Source organism: Centruroides sculpturatus, unplaced genomic scaffold, assembly GCF_000671375.1.
Source record: "Centruroides sculpturatus isolate CEXI.00-Female unplaced genomic scaffold, Cexi_2.0 scaffold757, whole genome shotgun sequence".
Taxonomy (NCBI): Eukaryota; Metazoa; Arthropoda; class Arachnida; order Scorpiones; family Buthidae; genus Centruroides; species Centruroides sculpturatus.
Window position 1 is genome coordinate 234,120 of NW_019385107.1, and position 21,143 is coordinate 255,262.

The 21,143-nt window shown below is 32.4% G+C and overlaps 1 protein-coding gene across 1 annotated transcript; it reads right to left on the reverse strand.

Moving 5' to 3' along the window:
• Window positions 1–6,668: 6,668 nt before the first annotated feature.
• On the reverse strand, window positions 6,669–9,180 carry LOC111634815 (monocarboxylate transporter 13-like). Its single transcript, XM_023379647.1, has 4 exons — window positions 8,967–9,180; window positions 8,554–8,697; window positions 7,718–8,488; window positions 6,669–7,165 (listed from the first exon to the last, which is right to left on the reverse strand). The coding sequence occupies exons 1-4, from the start codon at window positions 9,157–9,159 to the stop codon at window positions 7,029–7,031; spliced, it is 1,245 nt and encodes a 414-aa protein (XP_023235415.1). The 5' UTR covers window positions 9,160–9,180; the 3' UTR covers window positions 6,669–7,028.
• Window positions 9,181–21,143: the final 11,963 nt, after the last annotated feature.

Below are 21,143 nucleotides of genomic sequence, written 5' to 3' on the forward strand. Positions count from 1 at the left end.
AAAAAATTTTTTTTTTTGAATTTTTGGAATGTTTTTTAGGTCCCGAAATTTTTTCAAAATTTTTTTCCCGCGCAAAAAAATTTTATCGCGATTTTAATGAGCCTATGTGAAGGCTCGATTAAGGCTTAATTGTTTTTTAATGGGAGTTTTTTATCAAAATTATTTCATGGTTTTTAAGTTGTAGCGCACGGATTTTCATTCAGTAAAGTTATTTAAAGTTAGTTTCTGATGTCAAAAACGACCTCCGATGGTTTTTTAATTTTTTTAATTAATATATTTTTATAAATATATAATTAATTAATTAGGGGGGTCGGAAATCGCAATAAAATATTGAATTTTTTAAAAATATTTAAAAATTTCTGTGTCGCTTATAGTCACCCTACTTTAAACCCTTGTCCTCCCGAGACGTCTATGAGAATGTCCCGGGAAATCCGACTCCAGCTGTGTTCAAGGTCACCCAGCTGTGTAAACAATGACTCATCGGTGTTACATTTCACAGACAGGCGAAACAAAGGAAAATAAAATTTAAAGCTTTTTCTTCAAAATAAACGCATTTCTTTCGTTTTTTTTCTGTTTTAAGTATTTTTTACGTTTAATTGAAATCTATATAAAAAATGTCAATGTCCTTAAGGAGTTAAAAAAAAATCTAGAACTCACAATGAGTTGCATAACATTCCAGCAGAAAATATAAAACTCTGTATGGCGCTATGTATTATAACAGTTTGTAAAAGTTTTTTTTAATATTATTAATTATTACGAAATGGTAAAAGGGTTAACTTTTAGGTTAGATATGACTTTTATAAAAAAAAAAAAAAAATGTAAATGCTAATCGCAATAAAATCATTAAATCTGACACCACTTGAGATATGACACACGACCTCTTCTATCAATATTACTTCAACCCCTTAACATTTAACCACGAAAATTTAGTAGCATCGATGTCTCTAATGCCGAAATCTCCCTGCAAAATTTCAGACAGTTTCTTCAAAAGATACGGAAGGTATTAAGCTTTAAAGAGGGCGAACAAGCCATATGAAACAGACAGAAGAAGAAGAAGTAGAACAAAATCGCGATCTCACACTGCCACACACGAAAGTTTGGAATTTCTCGACCATTATCTTTTACCATTCGCCATATTTTTCCTCTGTTGAGAAAGAAAACTCATCTTATAATATTAACACTTTTACATTTATTGCATAATACATGCAAGAGATAAGCCAGCAACGAGTTGCTCTACTTTCCTGGCAACATTTAAAATTTTAGTGCCGCCATCTGTTGTCATATTTTATTTTTAAAATTTTTATATTTTTAACTATTATAAAATGGCAAAAAGCTTAATTTTGAGGGTGTGGATGCGTTTTAGAAAAAAAATTGCCAATGCTAATAACAAGTTAAATCGTCATTAAATCCGACCCTACTCGAGAAACACGACCCCCTTTATCCCTCCACCTCTTTATCAATTTCCCTAATACACAACCTTACTGCTAAATTTCAGAAATTACATTAGTATTCGGAAGTTAAATTAGTATTGTTGAGATAGGTTAGTGATAATTTAGCCTAAAAATTAAGAGAGAGAGAGAGAGAGAGAGAGTAAATTAATCTCAAAAGAAAAAAGTGTTGAAAATCACATACCTAAGTCAGGCCACGTCCAGTAGCTGTTTACATCGAGAACAACACGAAGGACTTTGAAGACTTCTCTACTTAAGCAATCAGCTACACAACTATACCGACAGAACTGTGACAATGTGTTTGTCATCTCAGTTTCTTCCGTCGCGCGATCGCGTGTCATACTAGGAAACCGATTGAATATCACCCGTACTATCAAACTATCAACAACTAGCTGAGAAATATAACATCCGGGTACTAAAAGACAAATAACCCAGTGTTAAAGGAGGAGAAATTCGATTGTCCACGTATAAATAGAAGGAACCGTACAAGTCTCGAAACAAATATGGTCATGACGGCTCACCTCTGATCGCACACCTGCAAATGCATCGCTAAACAGTCGTTCACCTGACTCTTTTTTCCAAGATAAATCGATAAAAGAAAGGCGAGAAATCAAGTCGTGGTGGACCAGCCTGGATAGCCATACAACGGCGACAGCCACCCAGTTCCACAACTATCCTCAGAACTGCGATCGCAAGAGGGACTACACGAACGAAGAAGACTTCCGTCCCGTCATATCCGGAACAGCGTAAAGTGGACTTTCCCATAGAAGACGACGGCCCGAATCGTTGTATAAGAAAGGAAGACATCGATTACGGTTCAACCTCCACAAGACAGAGAACCACATCTCTCTCTCTGAGGTATTTTTGTAAACTCTCTCTCAAGAGCGAATAGCGGATATAACACGTAGATATCTTTCTCGTGTCGCCTTAGATGTATATAATGTATTTTTGTGTATTCTTAGGTTTAGACGTTTTATATTAAACTTATATTTTTATTCGTTAATCTGGCTACCTGTCTCTACTCAAACCTTGGACATTTATTGACTTATTCGCGACCTCCCCACTCGATAATTTTAGACCTTCCTATTCAATCTTTGGTTACAATTCGCGGATTAGGACGAGTTTAACTCTATCCTAACTGTTGTCAGAATCCTGACGTCGGCTAGATCTTGCAACCCCCTCCCCCTGTAATTTATCGTAGATCCATTCAACAGATAACGAGATTGGATCTCACCGACCTGTTGCCGAGTAAGTGGCCCCCGGCTAATCTCACAAATGGCATTGTTCAATTAGTATCAATTGTTAAAAGTCACTGTTACCCTCCCAAAATTGCGTTAAAAACATTAATACAAAAATCATTATTTTCTAGTATAAAGTTATATTATTACGTTAAAAATACGTATTAATATTAATTTTAAAGTCAATTACTCCAATCAATCAGTCAACCCCGTTCGTAACATCTGGTCTATTCGAGTGCTATATTGACTATTGCCTAGGAAATATACCAAATGTATGAAGTATACGGTATGAGGTATTTATTTCATTTCATTAAAACAGGTCAGAGGGTTATCATGTTAATTTATCAAGTACAGATCTCTCTCATCAATGCAGACCTTCACTCTAGCACTTAAGAATACTGTAGTACGTACAGCAGAAAGAAATTAAAGTCACAGGTTGCGATCTCTGACCTGCCGTTACGAATTATGAAGTTATTCTTTTACTTTTATGTTAAAATAATAATATAAGTAATTGTATCTTACCTTTGTTTACTATGAACAGGTAGTGACGATTAATTCATAGATTTATTCTTAAGTATACACCAGCAATCTGCACTTTTAAATAACGAAGTCACATAGATTCCAGATGAGAGCTTCAGAGGAAGGAAAGAAATAAGTATACGAGCAACCTTGGATAATTTCCAATATTTTCAGAAACAATAAAATACGTCAAGGAAGCTGATTCATCGAATGGCAATTGTAAGACGAAATAATTTACGTTAATGAGTATATTCGAATTTTTATACAATAAATCACGAGATGAAATAGGAATTCTTATTCTATTGTTTAAAATCCGAGACTGTCATCTGTATTAATGATTAGCATTATAAAAAATATAATTCGGTCTTAATTTATTTTCATATATTTTACTTATAACTTTAAACCTTTACGTTTTTTTAATGCTTTCAATAGGAATTATAATTTTAAAATACAAAAATATGCAGTATAGAATTTACTGTATGAGTAATTTGTTAATTTATAATAAGATATGAAGTTAATAAAAGTGTCATTTAAATAAAAAATTCCAGCAATCAGTTGTGTAACTTTCCTGGCGTAAAGAGCGTGTGGTGCCATCTGTTGCGATTAAAAAGAGCTTTTTTTTATTATAAAATGGTAGAAAACTTAATATTGAAAGCAGGGATGAGTTTTATATTAAAAAAATTATAAATGCTAATAACAAGTAAAATCGTCATTATGTACTACCATACTCGAGATACGCACGACCCTCATTATCTCCCCACTCCCTCGACCTTTAATTACCAGAATTTAACAACATCAATCTCCTTAATAAACAATCCTCCTTCCTGAATTTCATAAATTTTCGACATAAAGCACAGGAGTTATTAATCTTCAGAGAGGGTAAAGAACAACATGCCCCCACACACAGCTAACATTCATACATGCAGAAATTAATCTCGAAATTTATGAATTTCTCGACGTCTGAGTACAAAAATGGAAAATCTGAAAGGAGAAGTAATTTTTGGGCCGATGGCGATACATTTCCTCTGTTATATAACAACCAAAAATATTTTTTAAAACAGCAAAACCTTCGAACCTGACATTTGTCTAATACACAATAGAGGTTGCGGCCGAAGTTTTTAGAGAGGTTGCGACGTACACGTTTTCATCGCAAAAACGTGTACGTCGGACGTTCAGCGCCGCCTTCTTGTAAACCTAAAAGTTTGACAATGGCGTTTGGTACGTCGAGCATGATTCCACTGACTTTCCAAACGCCATTGTCAAACTTCTAGAATTAAAGGAAGGCTACGCTGAACGTCCGACGTTCACGTTTTACAGATGAAAACTTCGGCCGCAACCTCGCTAATATCAAATTGACTGTATTCATTTGTAGACAGATTAAATAAATATAAACATTTTTGAGATTAAAAACCAAAGATTTTTATTAAATAATTTTTAAACTTGCAGACTATGTTTAATACGATAAATTCTAAATGTAAATTACTTGGCGAAACAAATGAAATTGTTATTGTCTTCGTTTCTTCCTGCTCATCCGACCATTTCGTCAATTTCCAATTCGTGACGTTAGATATCAACGTAAAAGAAAACGAAGAACGATTCTTTTGTAAGAAAAGTTTCTCGTATTTCTTCGCTAATTAAATAGGTATAGGTTAGAAATTACTTAGTGGAAATATTTTAGTAGATTCGTTAAATATTTCTGAAATTTTGAAGGAAGGTTTTCATATTAGGTGGATAGATGTTGTTAAAATTTGGTGATTAAAGGTGGACGGGGTGGGAAGATAAAGAAGGTCGTGTATAATATCTCAATTAGGGTAATGAATATTTTATCCACTATAACATATGAATATTTATGAATGTTCATTGTTATGAATGAATATATATCCACTATAACTTAATGAATATTTTATCCACTATAACATTGGTAAACCGCTTCATAAACAAAAGTAAAATTCTGAAACACACATCATCTATTTGTATTATATAACTGGAAATCTATCTGGAAAGTTTATAATTCCTACGAAAAAAATAAACAAAATACTAGCAATTACTTGTAGCTATCGGCATATAAAATTTAGTTTTCAATTGCAAAATTATACACATTCATACGAAACGCAGTTTCCTTCTTTTTAATATTAATTTGCTATTGGTGTTATGACGAATGCATATAAAGCCTACAGCAATGTGTATTGTTTAAGAGGTACAGCAACGTGCGCAACGTTCAAAACACACAAAATATTTCAGGTGCCCATATATTAGAGCACTTGGGACACGTGCTAATCCCTTTCGTCCTGGTTGTCCTTTACCTAAAACAAAAAAAATTATGGAAATTTTTTTTTATATATATTAATGTTAGCGTGAATAAAGTGAAAGAATTTGTTCATCCACTTTGAAGCTTAATAACTTCTGTGCCCTTTGCTGAAAATTTTTTAAATTTTGCACGGAGGTTTGCATATTATGTATATTGACGTTGTTAAATTTTAGTGGGTAAAGGTCAAGAGAGTAGAAAGATACAGGGAAGTTATGCGTCATATCTTAAATGAGATCAAACATAAATCATTGCTAAATTTTTAATTACAACACTCTAATTATTATTGCTGTTTCTTTGCTGTTTAAGTTTAAACAATAATAACAACCGTTGTGCAATACTGTCTTCAGCAATATCTAAGCCATAATATATATAAAATGGATAGCAATTAAAACTACTGTATTGCGAGCAATGATTAATGTTTGATGAATATTATAGATGTTGGGGTTTTAGACTATTGCAATCGAGTTGAAATTAGATTAGTGAGAGCGGGATAGATCTTATCTCACTTGAAAGTTCATAGTTTACTATTCATATGTATTTATAAATTATTAAAAGATTATGTATTCTTTATCTGTCTCAAATATTACATTTAAAGAAAAAGGCCGTTGGTCAACACTTTTACTTTCCCAGGAAAGTTTGTAATCGTGCTCAATTTGAGCTTTTGGCTATTTTGAAAGTTGTGACATAGTCGCAATGCTGGGCTGCAATTTTTAATTTATTCCATTTACAATATATATTCTCCATCTCAAATTAGTAGTGGCTTGCTTTTATACATCATATATTTTTTTTAACAAAAGAGTCGTGTAAGTCATTTAACTCCCATCTTTCAGAGACAAATTTTGAATTAAAATAATATGACTTCCAATTTGCGTTGGACGTTCTTGTATAGGTAATCTGGGCCCCCTGCCTTTATAGTTTATATATCCATTTTCCATTTTTATCTTTCTCACTCCTTTCTCGAGATTAAGGTAGGACAGACAAACGAAATGCCTTGGCGTCGCGATTGATCTCCAGATAACGAATTCGAGACAATATTACATAATATTTTATTTACAAAAACAAAAAAAAAACAATGTATAAGCACATGGAGATAAATGCACAATTAAATACCGAAATTACAAAACAATAAGAAACAATTTATTATGCAATATTAAACACGTGAGAAACGATTACTTCTACTTTACATCTTTTAATAATTTTTTGTAATTTACAACAAATTTAATTTAATTTATCGTGCCTATAGTTTAAATAATATCTCCTATCCATAGTCCGTATGTTAAGTTAACTTCCGGTAGTACTTCCATACTGTGATAACGTCACACTCACGTGAGTAGCAACAGACGCGTTCTGAGTTCATCTGTACCGACCGGTTCAATGAGATTGAACGAGTTTGCACCACGTGACAGTCCAAATATATTCGTCTTGCGATTCACATAATTGGATAGTAAGTACCCTGGAATGAGCACACATTGTTTCTATACAGCTTGGTGATATGTGACAGGCCTAAAATAATGTTTATAATTTCGTAGTTTCACGTTTTGTAAACTTCATAATGATTGGTTCTAGAAGCCAGAGAAAGGAAGAAAACAAATACGCCGCTGCAAAGTAGAAAAACATCGCATGGTAACTTCCTCTAACATCTCTGAAATAACCTAAAGATAAATATGAAATTTTATATTATTATTTGTAATAATGTAAAATAAAAATATACAGTAAATCTTCTAAATTTGAATTCATGGTATAACTCAGGAACTAGTTCATTGACTTGCTTATTCAACTTTCCCTAACAACATGGCCTTTGTTTAAGAACGGTTGTCAGGTATTTTTGACTCTTTAGGCCTGTGGGGACTAAGAGAAGCTTTTTTTAGCAAACCCATTATGGCTTGGGCTAATCCCATAATAGTGAGAGATGGATACTAGACTGACTACCCCGAAGAATTCATGGTGTTTTTCGACCTGTCCGAATTTTATTAAGGTTTTTCACAGCACCTTATTATTGCCAGTTTAGTGGAAACCCATCAGAACTATTTTAGTGGTTTTACTGTATAATAATTGAAATTAGATAGTGTTCTTATCAAAATATTTCTAAATATCTTGTCTTATAATAGAATACAACTAAAAATATTTCTATTTGTTCTGTCTAAATCGAAACTTAAATGCTTAAACAAAGTTTTATTCAATTAAATATTATGTACTGTACTTACCAATAATACTTGGCGAAGCGAAATGAAGGAAACCATTCAAAGCCTTTCCTGTTCCTACTCCTAAAGGAAGATTCTTTAATCCTAAATAATCTGTGTAAAGAGCGGAAACATTAACGCTCAAACAACTAGCTGTAAAACCGAGACATAGTGTCGTAACAAAAAGACCCGAATACGTGTTCCACATAGGTATCGTTGCGTATATAATCGCTTTTGCCAAAAATGCCAATGCGACAAATGTTCTCCTTTTCATCCATCCGAAATCTATTATCCATCCACACGTCAATCGGCCACACAATTCCGCTATAGAAACAGAAGATAGTATATAAACTGCAGAGTATTGAGGTATATCACAATCCAATGCAAAATCCATGAATACAGTTAGATAAATAATGTGAGTTACGCTGTATATAGCTACAGAGAACCAGATTACATGGAACATCGCAGTGCGGAATAATCCGAAAAATGATTGCACAACTTCAGATAAATTTGCGCGTTGGTCTTCCTTTGAAGATTTTTCTGTTGATTCTTGCTGCAAAGGAGGATTTTTATAGAGCGTAACGGCTATTAAAGCTTGCATAAGTACACTGGATAGAAGGAGAAAGCATCCTTGTAAATCGTACTCATCAAGCAGGTAGGTAGTTAAAACAGGATACATAAATCCACCCGTAGCTGTTCCAGAGTATAAAATTCCTAAAGCTATGGTTCTGTATTTGTTAAAGTAACGATTTATTATAATAACATTGGTAGAACCCAGCATACCAATTCCTAATCCTACAAGAAAAGAAAACAATTAAATTGTGCACGCATAATTTTATAAAAGAAGAAAATAATTATACCTAGCAGAAATCCAAACTGTATGGAAATCATTATAATATTTGAAGCAAAATAGCATGCTGCAAGAGCGATCGCTGCAATCGTAACTCCGGTAATTACTAGTGTCTTTAAATTAACAAAGTGTGAAAGAAAACCAATAAGAAAACCTAAAATGACAAAAAAATTATATCAAATCGGTATTCCTCTATGTTCTTAGTATTTCAATTTCTGTTTTTATATTGTCCTTGTTTATAAATAGGAGTAACTATACTGGTATAGTTTCGAATTAGTAAAGGGTGACTTTGTCTAAGACTCTCACTCTTTGCTAATTCGAAGCTACACCAATATAATAAGTCCTATTTATAAACAAGATCTACGTTGACAATATAAAAGCAAACAATGAAAAATTAAACATTAAAAAACAGTTTACACTTACCGGCGAATGCTCCAGCAATCTTTCTTATTGTCAAAGGCCAAGCTGCTTCTTCTCTTAATATATCGAACTTTGTTCTAAATGCCAAAAATAGAATACCAGAGGCTCTAAGTACACCCACTCCAAAAACTGTGCATAGAAAAGAAGCAACTAATACCACCCATGCCCACCCTTTATCTGGTGTACGCAGTTTCATTTTTTACAGGAATATATTTTTGAATGCATATACACCGAAACCTTTGATTTATTTTAAATAGTAACGAGTAGTTACTCTTCTTTTGCGTAACATTATCGGGGATCATCTTGTATAAACATTAATAATAGACTATACATCTATAAATTATACAGCATGAAGTTTGTAATCTGTTTCCTAATTCGTCACGTGATATTTGACATTTTATCAGCCGAATTTTAGTTATTTTAATTTCTTAGTGTTGTATATAAACTTATGGAATAAATTAATCCGCAAATATTTTCTTTTTTCAGCTTTCAAATTATAATATTTCTATCCTACTGAATAATTTTCTTTATCTCGTTTATCTATTGTAGCGATAGCGTAAGTAACATAATATATTTACCAATTACTTTTGTAAATTTTGTTTATAAATTTGATTAAATTCAAGGAAATTTATCTTATAAATGTCATAAATATTTTAGTTAAGCTTCTTTACAATTTGTATAAGTATTTACACGATTTAGAATTGATTCCTTACTGTTTTCTATAAAACCTATCGTTAATTTCTATTTTAAAAATAATTTTAAAGGGAATTATTTTAATAAAAATCATTTTTCACAAAAATAATCTATCAAACTAACAATAAATACTAATTTTTCCCCATTACTTTGTATGGCAATGTAGATAGAACCATAGTTTGTCCCGCTTTGCCGCTAATCAATGACCTAGCCACGTGGACTTTCTTGCATTTACTTCACGTGTCTAATCGCTGAACGGTTTAATTACAACCTCGATATTGCGCTCTTTTATATAGTGTCACCCTATAAAGTACCATATATATTTATGAACTTTTCTACATAAGTTATAATTTTTTTCTCTCGAGGTATTTCGAATTAATGTCTTACTCGATTTAGCAATAGCTGCACTATATTGAAGTTTGAACGAATTATTATTTTATCTATAAATAATCATATGTATATACCGTACTCTATATGTTTTTGATACAAAAATGCTTTTTTTTAACATAAATTTATACAAATTTATATTCCCAGTTAAGCGAAACACATTTAACTAAGGTTCTGTATAATCCAATCCGATTCAATTCCCTGAAGGGAGAAATTTCAATGAGAACTAGCCCCTATTTAGGGGTGATACACGTGAAGAAACACTAGAAACTCCTCATGGCTAATTCCCTGGAGAGGTGCAAACCCGTGACTAACATTTACCTGGGATATCTGATCCATAGCGGGGAATTTATTGGTCCATTGATCTCAACTTTATATATAATACGTAGGGTGACTTCACCACCAAAATATAAAATTGCCATTGAGATTAATGCAAATTGATGACAATCGTAATTTCGATTTACTGGCAATCGGCCCACAGAGTTTACGCAGATGATTTTGACCTCAAATGTCTCATCCCCTAGACAAAAATTTCAAAATTCCGGCTTCGTCACTACATCGGCTTCGCGAAGTTATATTTAGAAATAATAGAGGCACCGTGAAATATTGACATTAATAAAAAAATAACAAGGACGTTAGAAAACAACGAAAAGAAATTGATTATTGGTTTATCAGGATATTATATAATAATCTCCAAGAACATTCATGTAAATTTAGGGGTACAAAAACTGCCATCAAGCATGCATAGATCAATCGTTTTGAAATTATTATCAATAAATCTATTTTATTTTTCTCATAATGTTTCTTCCTTTCTTTACTGTAGTTTCAAGATAGTGCCTTCCAGAATTTTTTTAAATGGTAGACTTACATTTGAAATAAAATTGTAAATTCTCTTCTATTGTTTGGTAATATTCTTCAAAACAAAACGAAAGGGTATAAATTACTGTACGTGTGGAAAAATTACAAGAAATCGAGAGTTAACAAAACCTATTGGGCCAAAGGGTAACTGACTAAATGTTAATTATGAAGTTCTATATTAATCCAGTATTAGTAAATATTAAAATACTTCTTGTCAGTGAATCGAATATTATATCGAACAATAGTATTTAAAACGTATAAAATCACAGGTTGTTTATTGTCTGTTCTTTATTGTTATATTGTCTGATACACCAATATTGACATAGATTGTTTATATAAGGGTTCTTAACAAAATTATAACCCTTTTTTTTAATAATCTACCAGTATAAAAGGATAAAATTTGTTTAATAACTAACTGTTTTGTTAAGACAAATGTAGAGCCATCACTCTCAGACAGGGTTTCTATTTGCAAGTAGTAATTCTGTGTGGACTTGAGCGTCTAATAAAGAATGGCGAAGTTATTTAACAATCTTGATATACAGTACATGCGAAGCGGGTTACTCATTGTCTTCTTCAATTTTCATCACGTGTAAATAAATGAAACTGGGACGATTGAATACGTGGACAATCTCGATGCATCGTTTTCGTGTACATAGATACAGCTTCAAACCACGTATAAAGAATACTTTGGCTGTCACGGTGGCCAACAATTACACAATATATACCTGAATTGGTTTTATAAGGCATGTCGCCAATGAAAAACTGAAAATTGCAGACCTACAATAACAATGAGCAGCATTTTAATGGCTTCCACGACATAAGGTTTCGTGTGTCAGAATTCAAAAATACCTTCTGGAAACTTGTGGATATATTAAAAACAATTATATTAATATTTCAATTGTACAGTGGTACCTCAGGTTACGAACGTCCTGCATACGAAATTTTCAGGATACGACATGAAATTCGAACATATTTTTGCTCCACGATACGAACAAAAACTCACCATACGACGTTACATTAGTTCGCATTTTTCATTTGTTTTTCTTACTACAGTTATTTTTTTAANGAAACTGTATTAAGCGAACGTAATGAGATAGAAAAAATTCACACAATATCATAGCAAACACGAAATTTCTCGTAAAGGATTCTTAGAACTTTGTAAAATCTCCTCTTACCTAAATATCTTCGATACGATCAGACACGGAAGCATACAAGCACCTTGCTACCTTGCAACAGACTCATTCACAGACGTTGCAACCGCTGTAACAACTCGTAAGTGTCCGAACTGTCATCCCATCTAGTCCTATAAATCTGAACAGAGAGCAGGTCAAGGAAATAAAGCAACACGAAGGAAGCATTCCTGGAAACGCTATGTGCAACCCAGCATTATATTTCTAAAAAAAAAAAAAATAGCTGTTTGCAATATGAAGGGCACACACATCGGGACCAAACATTTCCTGAACGTACTACTATGTTTCCTGTCACTACTAGGGGTGCAGTTATTAGTGTGTGTCTCAGGACGAGATCATCAGAGTGACTCTGATGATCCGTCCGGGGCGCTCAGAGCCGGTCCATTATGTAACTTCACGCATTCATTATCTTCACACAGTTAAGCCAGAACTGCCCAGAAGTCGGGCAACACGATCATCCAGTTACAATACAAAAATTCCTACAGAACATGCTAAAAATACTGGTTACATTAAGCCATTGCCACAGTTATTAAAGGAATGTGGAGTAACTATTTTGAGGTCTTCTAGTGTGCAATTCGGGCGTTTACAATTCTGTTTGTGTCGAATTGCATGCCAAGATTTGCAGTATCGAATTGTCATCCATAACGCTATAAACATTGATAGAGCGGATCAAAAATTGCATGTATATGGTTCGATTAGTCAGGTGGTATGTAGAATTTTCGTATTTCCGGCTGTTATACAGTATATAACACAGGGTAAGTGTGGAGTTCAGTCAAAAAAATGGCCCCTAAGAGTTTTAATTGTTAGACTCCTGCCACCTTAAAACGTCGAGAAATGCAAACAAATTTAGGGATTTTTTTCTACATGTATGGATGTTAGTGTGTGTGTTTGAGACGATTTTGTTCACCCTATTTGAAGCTTAACTTTGTGTCTTTTGTCGAAAATTTCTAAAATTTTGTATAAAGGGGATCGATGCTATCGGCTAAATGTCAAGGGACTTAAAAGATTTAATTCGTAATTGAAATGTGCAAGTTTTTTTATATAAAACTCACTTCTACCTTCAAAAAACCAGCAACCACTTGCTTAACTTTCCCAGCAACGTTTGGTGGCGCCATCTCTTATCACAATTTATTTTAAAAATTCTTTATATTTTTAACTATTATAATATGGCAAAAGGCTTAATTTTCAGGGTAGAGATGAGTTTTATAAAAAAATTATAAGTACTAATGACAAGTAAAATCGTCATTAAGTCTGACCCAACTGGAGATACACACGACCCCTTTATCTCCGCATTCCGATGACCTTTAACCATCAAAATTAAATATCATCAAACCTCATAAAAAACAAACCTCCCTGCAAAATTTCAAAAATTTTCAACAAAATGCACAGGAGTAATTAAGCTAAAGTAGACCTTTTCGTATTATTAAAAGAAAAAAATGTCCATTGTATTAATATATAGATTTTTTTCTGTGAAAACAATGCATAGATTAATACTAGGCTTGTTTAATTTATTTATTTTTTATTTATATTTTATTATTAAAGGTAATTGTAACCTCTATCAATACGCACGCGGTCTCCAAGGATTTTCTCATAGAAAAAGCATTATATATGCTTTTTCTATGAGAAAATCCTTTTTCTCCAAATTTCTCGAAAACGAAAGCAGATAGAACAAACCAATCTTTTGCTTCAAAATGCTGTTTAACTCTTTTATTAACATACGGTTCAGAATTTTCGAAATCAAATTCTTTAATTTTATATGAATTTTTAAAATCATTAAAAATACGTCTAGAATTAACGAATTAGATTTTCCAAATTCTGAACTGTACTGTACGTTAATAGAAGAATTAAATAGGATTATAACGCAACAAACTAATTGAAATTCCATAGTTAAGCTAGAAATACGGCAAAGATTACTGAAATACTATAAAGGGTTTATTGGCCCATCGGTAGCCAAGCGGTCTTCGTCCCTGAACACTCGGAATGGACGGGCTGGCCACTTAGAAACTTTCGGGTTTTCTCCACGTCTGTAACTTACAGCCTAAATAGAGGCCAGTTTTTGTAATTGTAAAAGCCTTACTGTCCTTTTAAATTCTAATGTTATTGTTAATTGTCTACTTAGACTTTACTTATTAATAGAACTTAATACTGGTGTTCTTTAATACTGGTTGATGATCTTTAAACACCAGTATTAAGTCCTATTAATAAGTAAAGTCTAAGTAGACAATTAACAATAACATTAGGGGCCAGTTTTCCTTAAGCCGGAGGGCAGATTGCCCAACTGTTGCGTTGCCATAACTAAACAAAACAAAAGGTTATTTCAGCCCTGTGTGCAATACAGAGCTAAAACAACTCAATATAAATTAAATTTGTATATTAAATTATGTATTTAAATACTGTATATTTACAATAAAATACTTTTAAAAGATTACTTTTTTGCCAATTTGTTAGTAACAAAATATTTCTGTGTAGCGAAAGCACTCCAGCAAATCTGCGATTTAGTCGATGACCTCGTTGATTTACTGATTGACCCATGGCTGATCAGCAAGTCTCTTTCGACGTTCGTTACAAAATACAATGTCAACCTTATTTATGGTGATTAAATTAAGTAACCAGGGAATTAATTTATTTACTACAGGTTTACTTTATGGATTTAATTAAAAGAAATTTATTATATTGTATAAATTTCGTGCATATATACAGAATAAAATACGTATGAAATATAATATTCTATGCGTTTAGGAAAATTTCCCACCCCATAAATTTAGTTTTAGTACTAAAAGTACTAAAACTAATATACATAGAGAAGCAATTATCTTTTATAGACAGATATATGTGTTCTCTCTCTCTCTCTCTACATATAAAGCATTATATATATAATATAATACAGTCGACCCCCTATAACACAGTTGATTATTCNATTTAGTAACATAAATTTATTCGTAGTAAAATGTACTCGCGGGCCGTGAAAATTATTTGGTGGGCCGTATACGGCCCGCTGGCCGCCAGTTGGACAGCGCTGCAATAGACAATATGCAAAGCTTTTTTTTCAGTTTACAGCAGTATTTATTACACAAACTTTAAGTAAAGCTTAACATGCCGATCTTGCCCCGGTCTCCCCTAATTATGTAAGAATTCGCGTGAATTTTTGGAGCTTCGTTAATTTTTATTATTTATCATTATTTCCCTTTTTTCTCCAGTTTCCTTAAAGCTAGACCTTTTGACCTATTAGTGTACTACGTCACTTCAAAAGGCGATCTTCTCGACTTTCAAAGACGTTTATGACAACCGACGTAATTCTCCCCTCATAACAGGGGATTATTCAGTTCCACCTTCGATACAATGTATGAATAACGAGTCAATTAATGAGAATCCCCACCTGTTGCATGATAGAGAGTAACAAAAAGGTCAACTAAAAGGGTAGACTGAATAAACCACCACCTCTCCTTACGCTATCCAATTAAAACGATAAGGAAACATATCAAATTACCGACAATGACACAATTATCACCCAGGTGTCCCCGCAGATGTTTTGACCTTATCCTAGGGTATATTAACAATATTCCCGCAAAATTTCAGGTAGATCCAAGTTTACAGAATACAATTATATCCAATGAGTTGGCCAATAAATTAAAAGAAAAGGAACATGTGAAATTTGGTAGCAAGAATAGAATTAATGGCGTCAGCGGGGAGACAATTAAAACGATAGGCGTAGTCATCCCCCATTTCAAATTTAGAAGGTATAAATTTTTTCAAATATATAGAATCGTGTGGTCCGATATAACACATCAATGTCAGGAAATTATGGGCAGAGATATTTTTAAAGCCCAAGGAATTAGTATAGATGCCGCAAAAGAGAAAATAGTCTTGCCTAACAAGAAAAGAGTTCATTTTTGCACAGCGATGGCACCGCGTGGAGAGGGGCGGAGGATGGGAAGAGACAAACGGACGGCTGAAATTAATCATATCAGATTGAGCCCATTGATGGTCCCAGGAAAGCTGGTACGACCAGTAAAAAGGGTCGAGTTTCCTAATAGAACGCTCCCAAAAAGGGAAAACGTTTAAATAATCCGAGAAAATTTCGCGTGGCGGAAAAAGCGAAAAAAAAAAGGACGAAGTCCTCCTCAACCCGTTATTCCTATAAAGGTTCATATAGAATTGTCTTCTCAGCGGGAGAAGAGTTTAGGGAAAAAGGAAATTAGTCATTCTACCCTATTGGAGGAGCAGGCTACCCGAGAATATAGTAATGAGGAGATGAAAAGCCATACTGAGCCCCAATCCGATCTTTTATCGGAAATGTTAAAATTTATCGATCATATAAAATTTCAATCGCGATTTGACAAAATTCGAACTACTAGTTAGATAGGGAGGTAACAGCTAAGAAGCAGTATTACTACTGACTTATAACCTTAGCCTAGATATAGAATAGTCACTTCGGGGATAGATATGAAATAAGGTAGAGTTCTTTTTCGAATATATAGGCCATTTTTATTTTAGTTTTATTAGAGAGAAAGAGAAAAAAAGGAGAGAGAGTGGAATTTTTGGTAAATTGTATACATAGTTCTTCGAAGAGACACATTGAAGTAATTAAACTTTTAATATGAATTATGCTTATTTTAAAGAGTACAAATCAACATAACAGTTAGATGAATCAGGGTGACAATCGTCATGCGATCAGCTACTATCCCTTGACTTTCACCAACTTAATTCCGATCGATACTAGCGGAAGAGAAGGGACAGTTTTCCTTGTGTACGAAAACAACGAAACGACCGGACTGATGGATCAGGAAGTTCATGTTCCCGCTCTAGGTGTTATTATTAAGTATACGTCTAGATCCGTCGACTTCTCACTATACTGTACGCGTAAGTCGATCACCTCTTTTACCTTTATGACGCAAAGGCGAGAATTTTACGAAGATAGATATGACATTTAGTAGAGGATAGGATTTTAGTTTTATATTAGCTAATTTGAGAGAGGAATTTAGAATTGGGAGGAGGATCCTATATTCTGGGAGAAGACTGAGTCGAATGCCCCAGTTCAGCGTCCAATGATGAAAGTCAACGACATTTCATTCTAGTACCTCTACGATTAACACAGTTATTCGTCGTTGATCATCGAATGTTATCGCTGATATGTTACAATCAAATTAATTTTTACTAAGAGCTAATACACTGGAGGAAATCAGCTACACAAGAACATGACCACGTAGTCCTCCAGACAACCTGGTTATAAAGAACACTTGTCGTTTTAATAGACGAATTACTCCGTTATTGTAACCTTTTTTATCTGTACTTATTGTATAGCTTTAGATAATTAAATATGTTATTCATATATTTAATTATGTGTCATCCTTGAGTGCGACCGATACCTTGTAACGATCTCGCTATCCCTCCCCACTCACATTTGAGCCCTCCTATACAGCCATCTCTGACAGAGCCGCCGGTAAGTGGGGAGAAGAAGCTCGACGCTCTATCCCCTCGGCTCTCACAATTATATATTATACAATTAATTGTTAATTAAAAACAAGTTTAATTAATAATTTATGAGCATAATAAATTTTATGCAATGGATTATAATTCCACAGTTATATGTAAATTTACATAAATTCATTACAACAGAATATTATTCTATTGTTAATTCCTTCTATACGTTACTACTGATGAGACGACCTTGATTTTAATGTTGTCATAAGCACGTTACCCTCCTGAAAGGAATGTAACCTGTCTATGACAAGATTTTTTATCCACAAAATTAATGTGTGCTGATCACGTAGGATGCGTTTAGCAATCCTTTCACAAACTCAATAGAGTTGAATACATATGAGTCAATGCCTCTTTAAAAGCGAAAGGTATACTGTTCTGGTCTTTCTCCTGTTCTGAGTAATGTCCACCAAGACAGCAAGGCGTGTATGTTTAAGATTCCGAGAAAAGCATCAAGAAAACTTGCCTAAAACACTGCAATGACTTTACAAATGGTTACAGAACAGCTCGAATTGATCCATGCCATGTCGAAATCTTTCAGAAACTCGAGCTGATAAGAAGGAGCGATCGATCAAAAACTGATTGATCAGCTGATGATTCGATCAGTTCCCCGATGAAGCCTAGTTCCATTTAAATGGTTATGTAAATTTACAAAAAATTCCAGTTCGTAAAAGAAGTGAAAATTCCCATTTATTAAACTAAATTCCAAAAAAAAGTATTGTAAAGAGAATTAGATCTTTTTTGGATCTATAAATGCCAAATAAATCACGAGTTCGTAAGCAGCTTATTTTATGAATAAAAGAAAAATCATTGAAAAACGACAAACTCGACAATAGAAATTCTTAACCAATTACCATTCATTTTACAGAATTGCAGTTAAAAATCAACCAATAAGAGTTTACGTAGTAATGTACTTAAACGCTTATTGGTTAATTTTAAATTATTCGTATGCATTATTTATTTTATTATCTCTAGTGTTCTTTGTAATTTAAATATATAAGGCCCGTTCCTCACCATTTAACAGCCCAATTGCGGGCCTGGTTGGTGCCACAGGAGAGAATAAGTCGAGAATAAAAATAAATGTAGATAATATAAGAGCATTAAAATTGAATAAAATCATCAATAACTTACCGTTACAATCGACAGGAAGGTAATTTATGACTTATCGTGAAGCTGCCCATTAATTAAATATATAACGTTATATATAACGTGTATAATGAATATCTCTCACCAAAATTTATATACTGATGAACAGCAGTAACTTCGAACTCTTTATTTGTAAAGTTTCCTTGTTCGTAAATTTAAATTCTGTTGATCTTGTGATGAAATAATATAAACTCAAACGGCGAATTTGATTGGATTTTGAAGTATAGCAAAGCACCAATAATAAAATCTGATTGTGATGACGTTTAATTCGGCTTTTACAAATCAGATTTTGTTGTCAGTAAAATAAAAAAATAATTGCAGTTAATAAAATAAAATAATGTTCTTTATTCAATATCCTTCATCAGGATCAACGAATGGTACAGTGCCATACAAGTTCTCTAAAGTCCCTTTTAACTTAGAGAGCCCATTTAGCCTTTTGTTATTTGAATAAATGAAATAATAAAATGTTTATTTATTAATAAAAAGTATTCTTAAATATTATTTTCCGTTAGTAAAATAACGTTAATTTTATAGAGGTAGGAATCGTATCCTCATCTTGACGGCTCTGCCCTTCATCGACAAATTTGATTATGTTAATTTGCAACATTATAAACATCAAATTAATTTATTTTGTATTATATCTCGTTTAGTAATGATATAATTTTTAAATTTATTCAACGTTTTTTTTCTATTAATATTTAAATATTTTCTTCTTTTATTACAGATAATTTTTAATTACTGTTTAAGCAACTAATTAATCAATTTAATCTCTAATGGGTTAACTGAAGTTTCATAAAGATCCATCATTAAGTATATTTATCCTCTTATCAATTAATAATTACAGCTGGAATTTTATTACATTTAAGTGAAAATAATGCTTACGATTATTCTATGAACAAATTTAGAACCTTAATCTTATATAAAGATTTTGCAAGAAGATTAAAAATTTGTCAATATTTATCAAAAAATACTGATTTATATCTTAACAAATTATGTTTTTTAATTATTATTACAAATAAGGACATTAATTAACTGCGAATTTAAAACTTATAAAAAATTTAAAGTTTATTATAAAAAGAATTTCATCCCGTTTTAAAGGTTAACAAGCATCATTATATGTTAACTGTATACTACTTTCGTAATAATTAGGCTAAGTATTTACAATTAAACGAAAGCAAATTATATTTTATTTTGTTATATTATAATAAAATACATAATTTTTATATGTAATTAAAATAAATTAAGAATTATTTAAGAAATTTAATAGAACAAGAAAGGCTAATTTCTTTAGCAATGCTTACTATTGAACGTCATATCCCTTCTATCCGAGAGGAAGCTATTATCTTTTTGAAGATTTATATTTGTAAAAACGATCACTGCCATTTTGGCCTTTTTTAGCGGACGTTATTTACGGAAACAAAATAAATAAATAAAGGATGGAAGAAAGATGAACAACACATCAAATACGGAAGAGTTTAGTTTATCCACAATTCACTACTCGATCCATGTATACTATCTGTGGATAACTGACTAAACTAACTTCAGTTTACTGTGCAATCCCCATTATTTTTAGAAGCGGTTATCATTCGATTGTTACTGTTCGAATAATGCCGCATGAAAAAATAATACGGACTGCGCAGAAAATTATTATTACACAACAAAATATCCTTTGTATCTCTACCTTTTTCAAACCAAGCATTTCGAAAAATAGCTTTATGAGAATCAGGTACACACCATGATATGCATTTATCATCCCATATTTTGATACCATGTTTATTTTGCGGTTTATTCTTGCCAGGATAACATAAATCGTATCCTCTCGTTTACTTTCTTATTGCCTAACTCTGGCAAATGCCACAACTTAAAGGATAAGAACATATCTCTTTCCTATGATACACACAATTCTAACAGATTCTCTTTAACGATGATATATTGCGCCGAATAACATAAAACTATATTAGACGAATTTGTTTTCTCATACTAAAAATACACAGTGTAAACAAAAATATTTTTGCAAAGACAATAAAACATTCGAATTTATATTGTATAGCATGTACTGTACACAATAAATCTTATTTCTTGCGTATAGTCATATGTACTGTATATTAATTTTAAAAAACAAAATAAAAAGGAATGTCATAAAAACATCTGTAATATTTTATTTCCGATTGTTACGGAGAAATTAGAATTAGTTGGATATAAATAAAGTATAGATTTACTTTCTTTCCTTTGGTAATTTGGGATTTTATCCCTGTCAAAATCGTTTATGTGAGGAACCATTTACATATCGATAGATAGGGATGTCCCGATACCACTGATATAATGAGTAGTTTTAAAGTATCGATATCGGTATAATATATATTGATATATTCTGGAAATTAAATATATTTTTATGTAAGTTTAACTTAACCGAAAATAGTGTAAAATT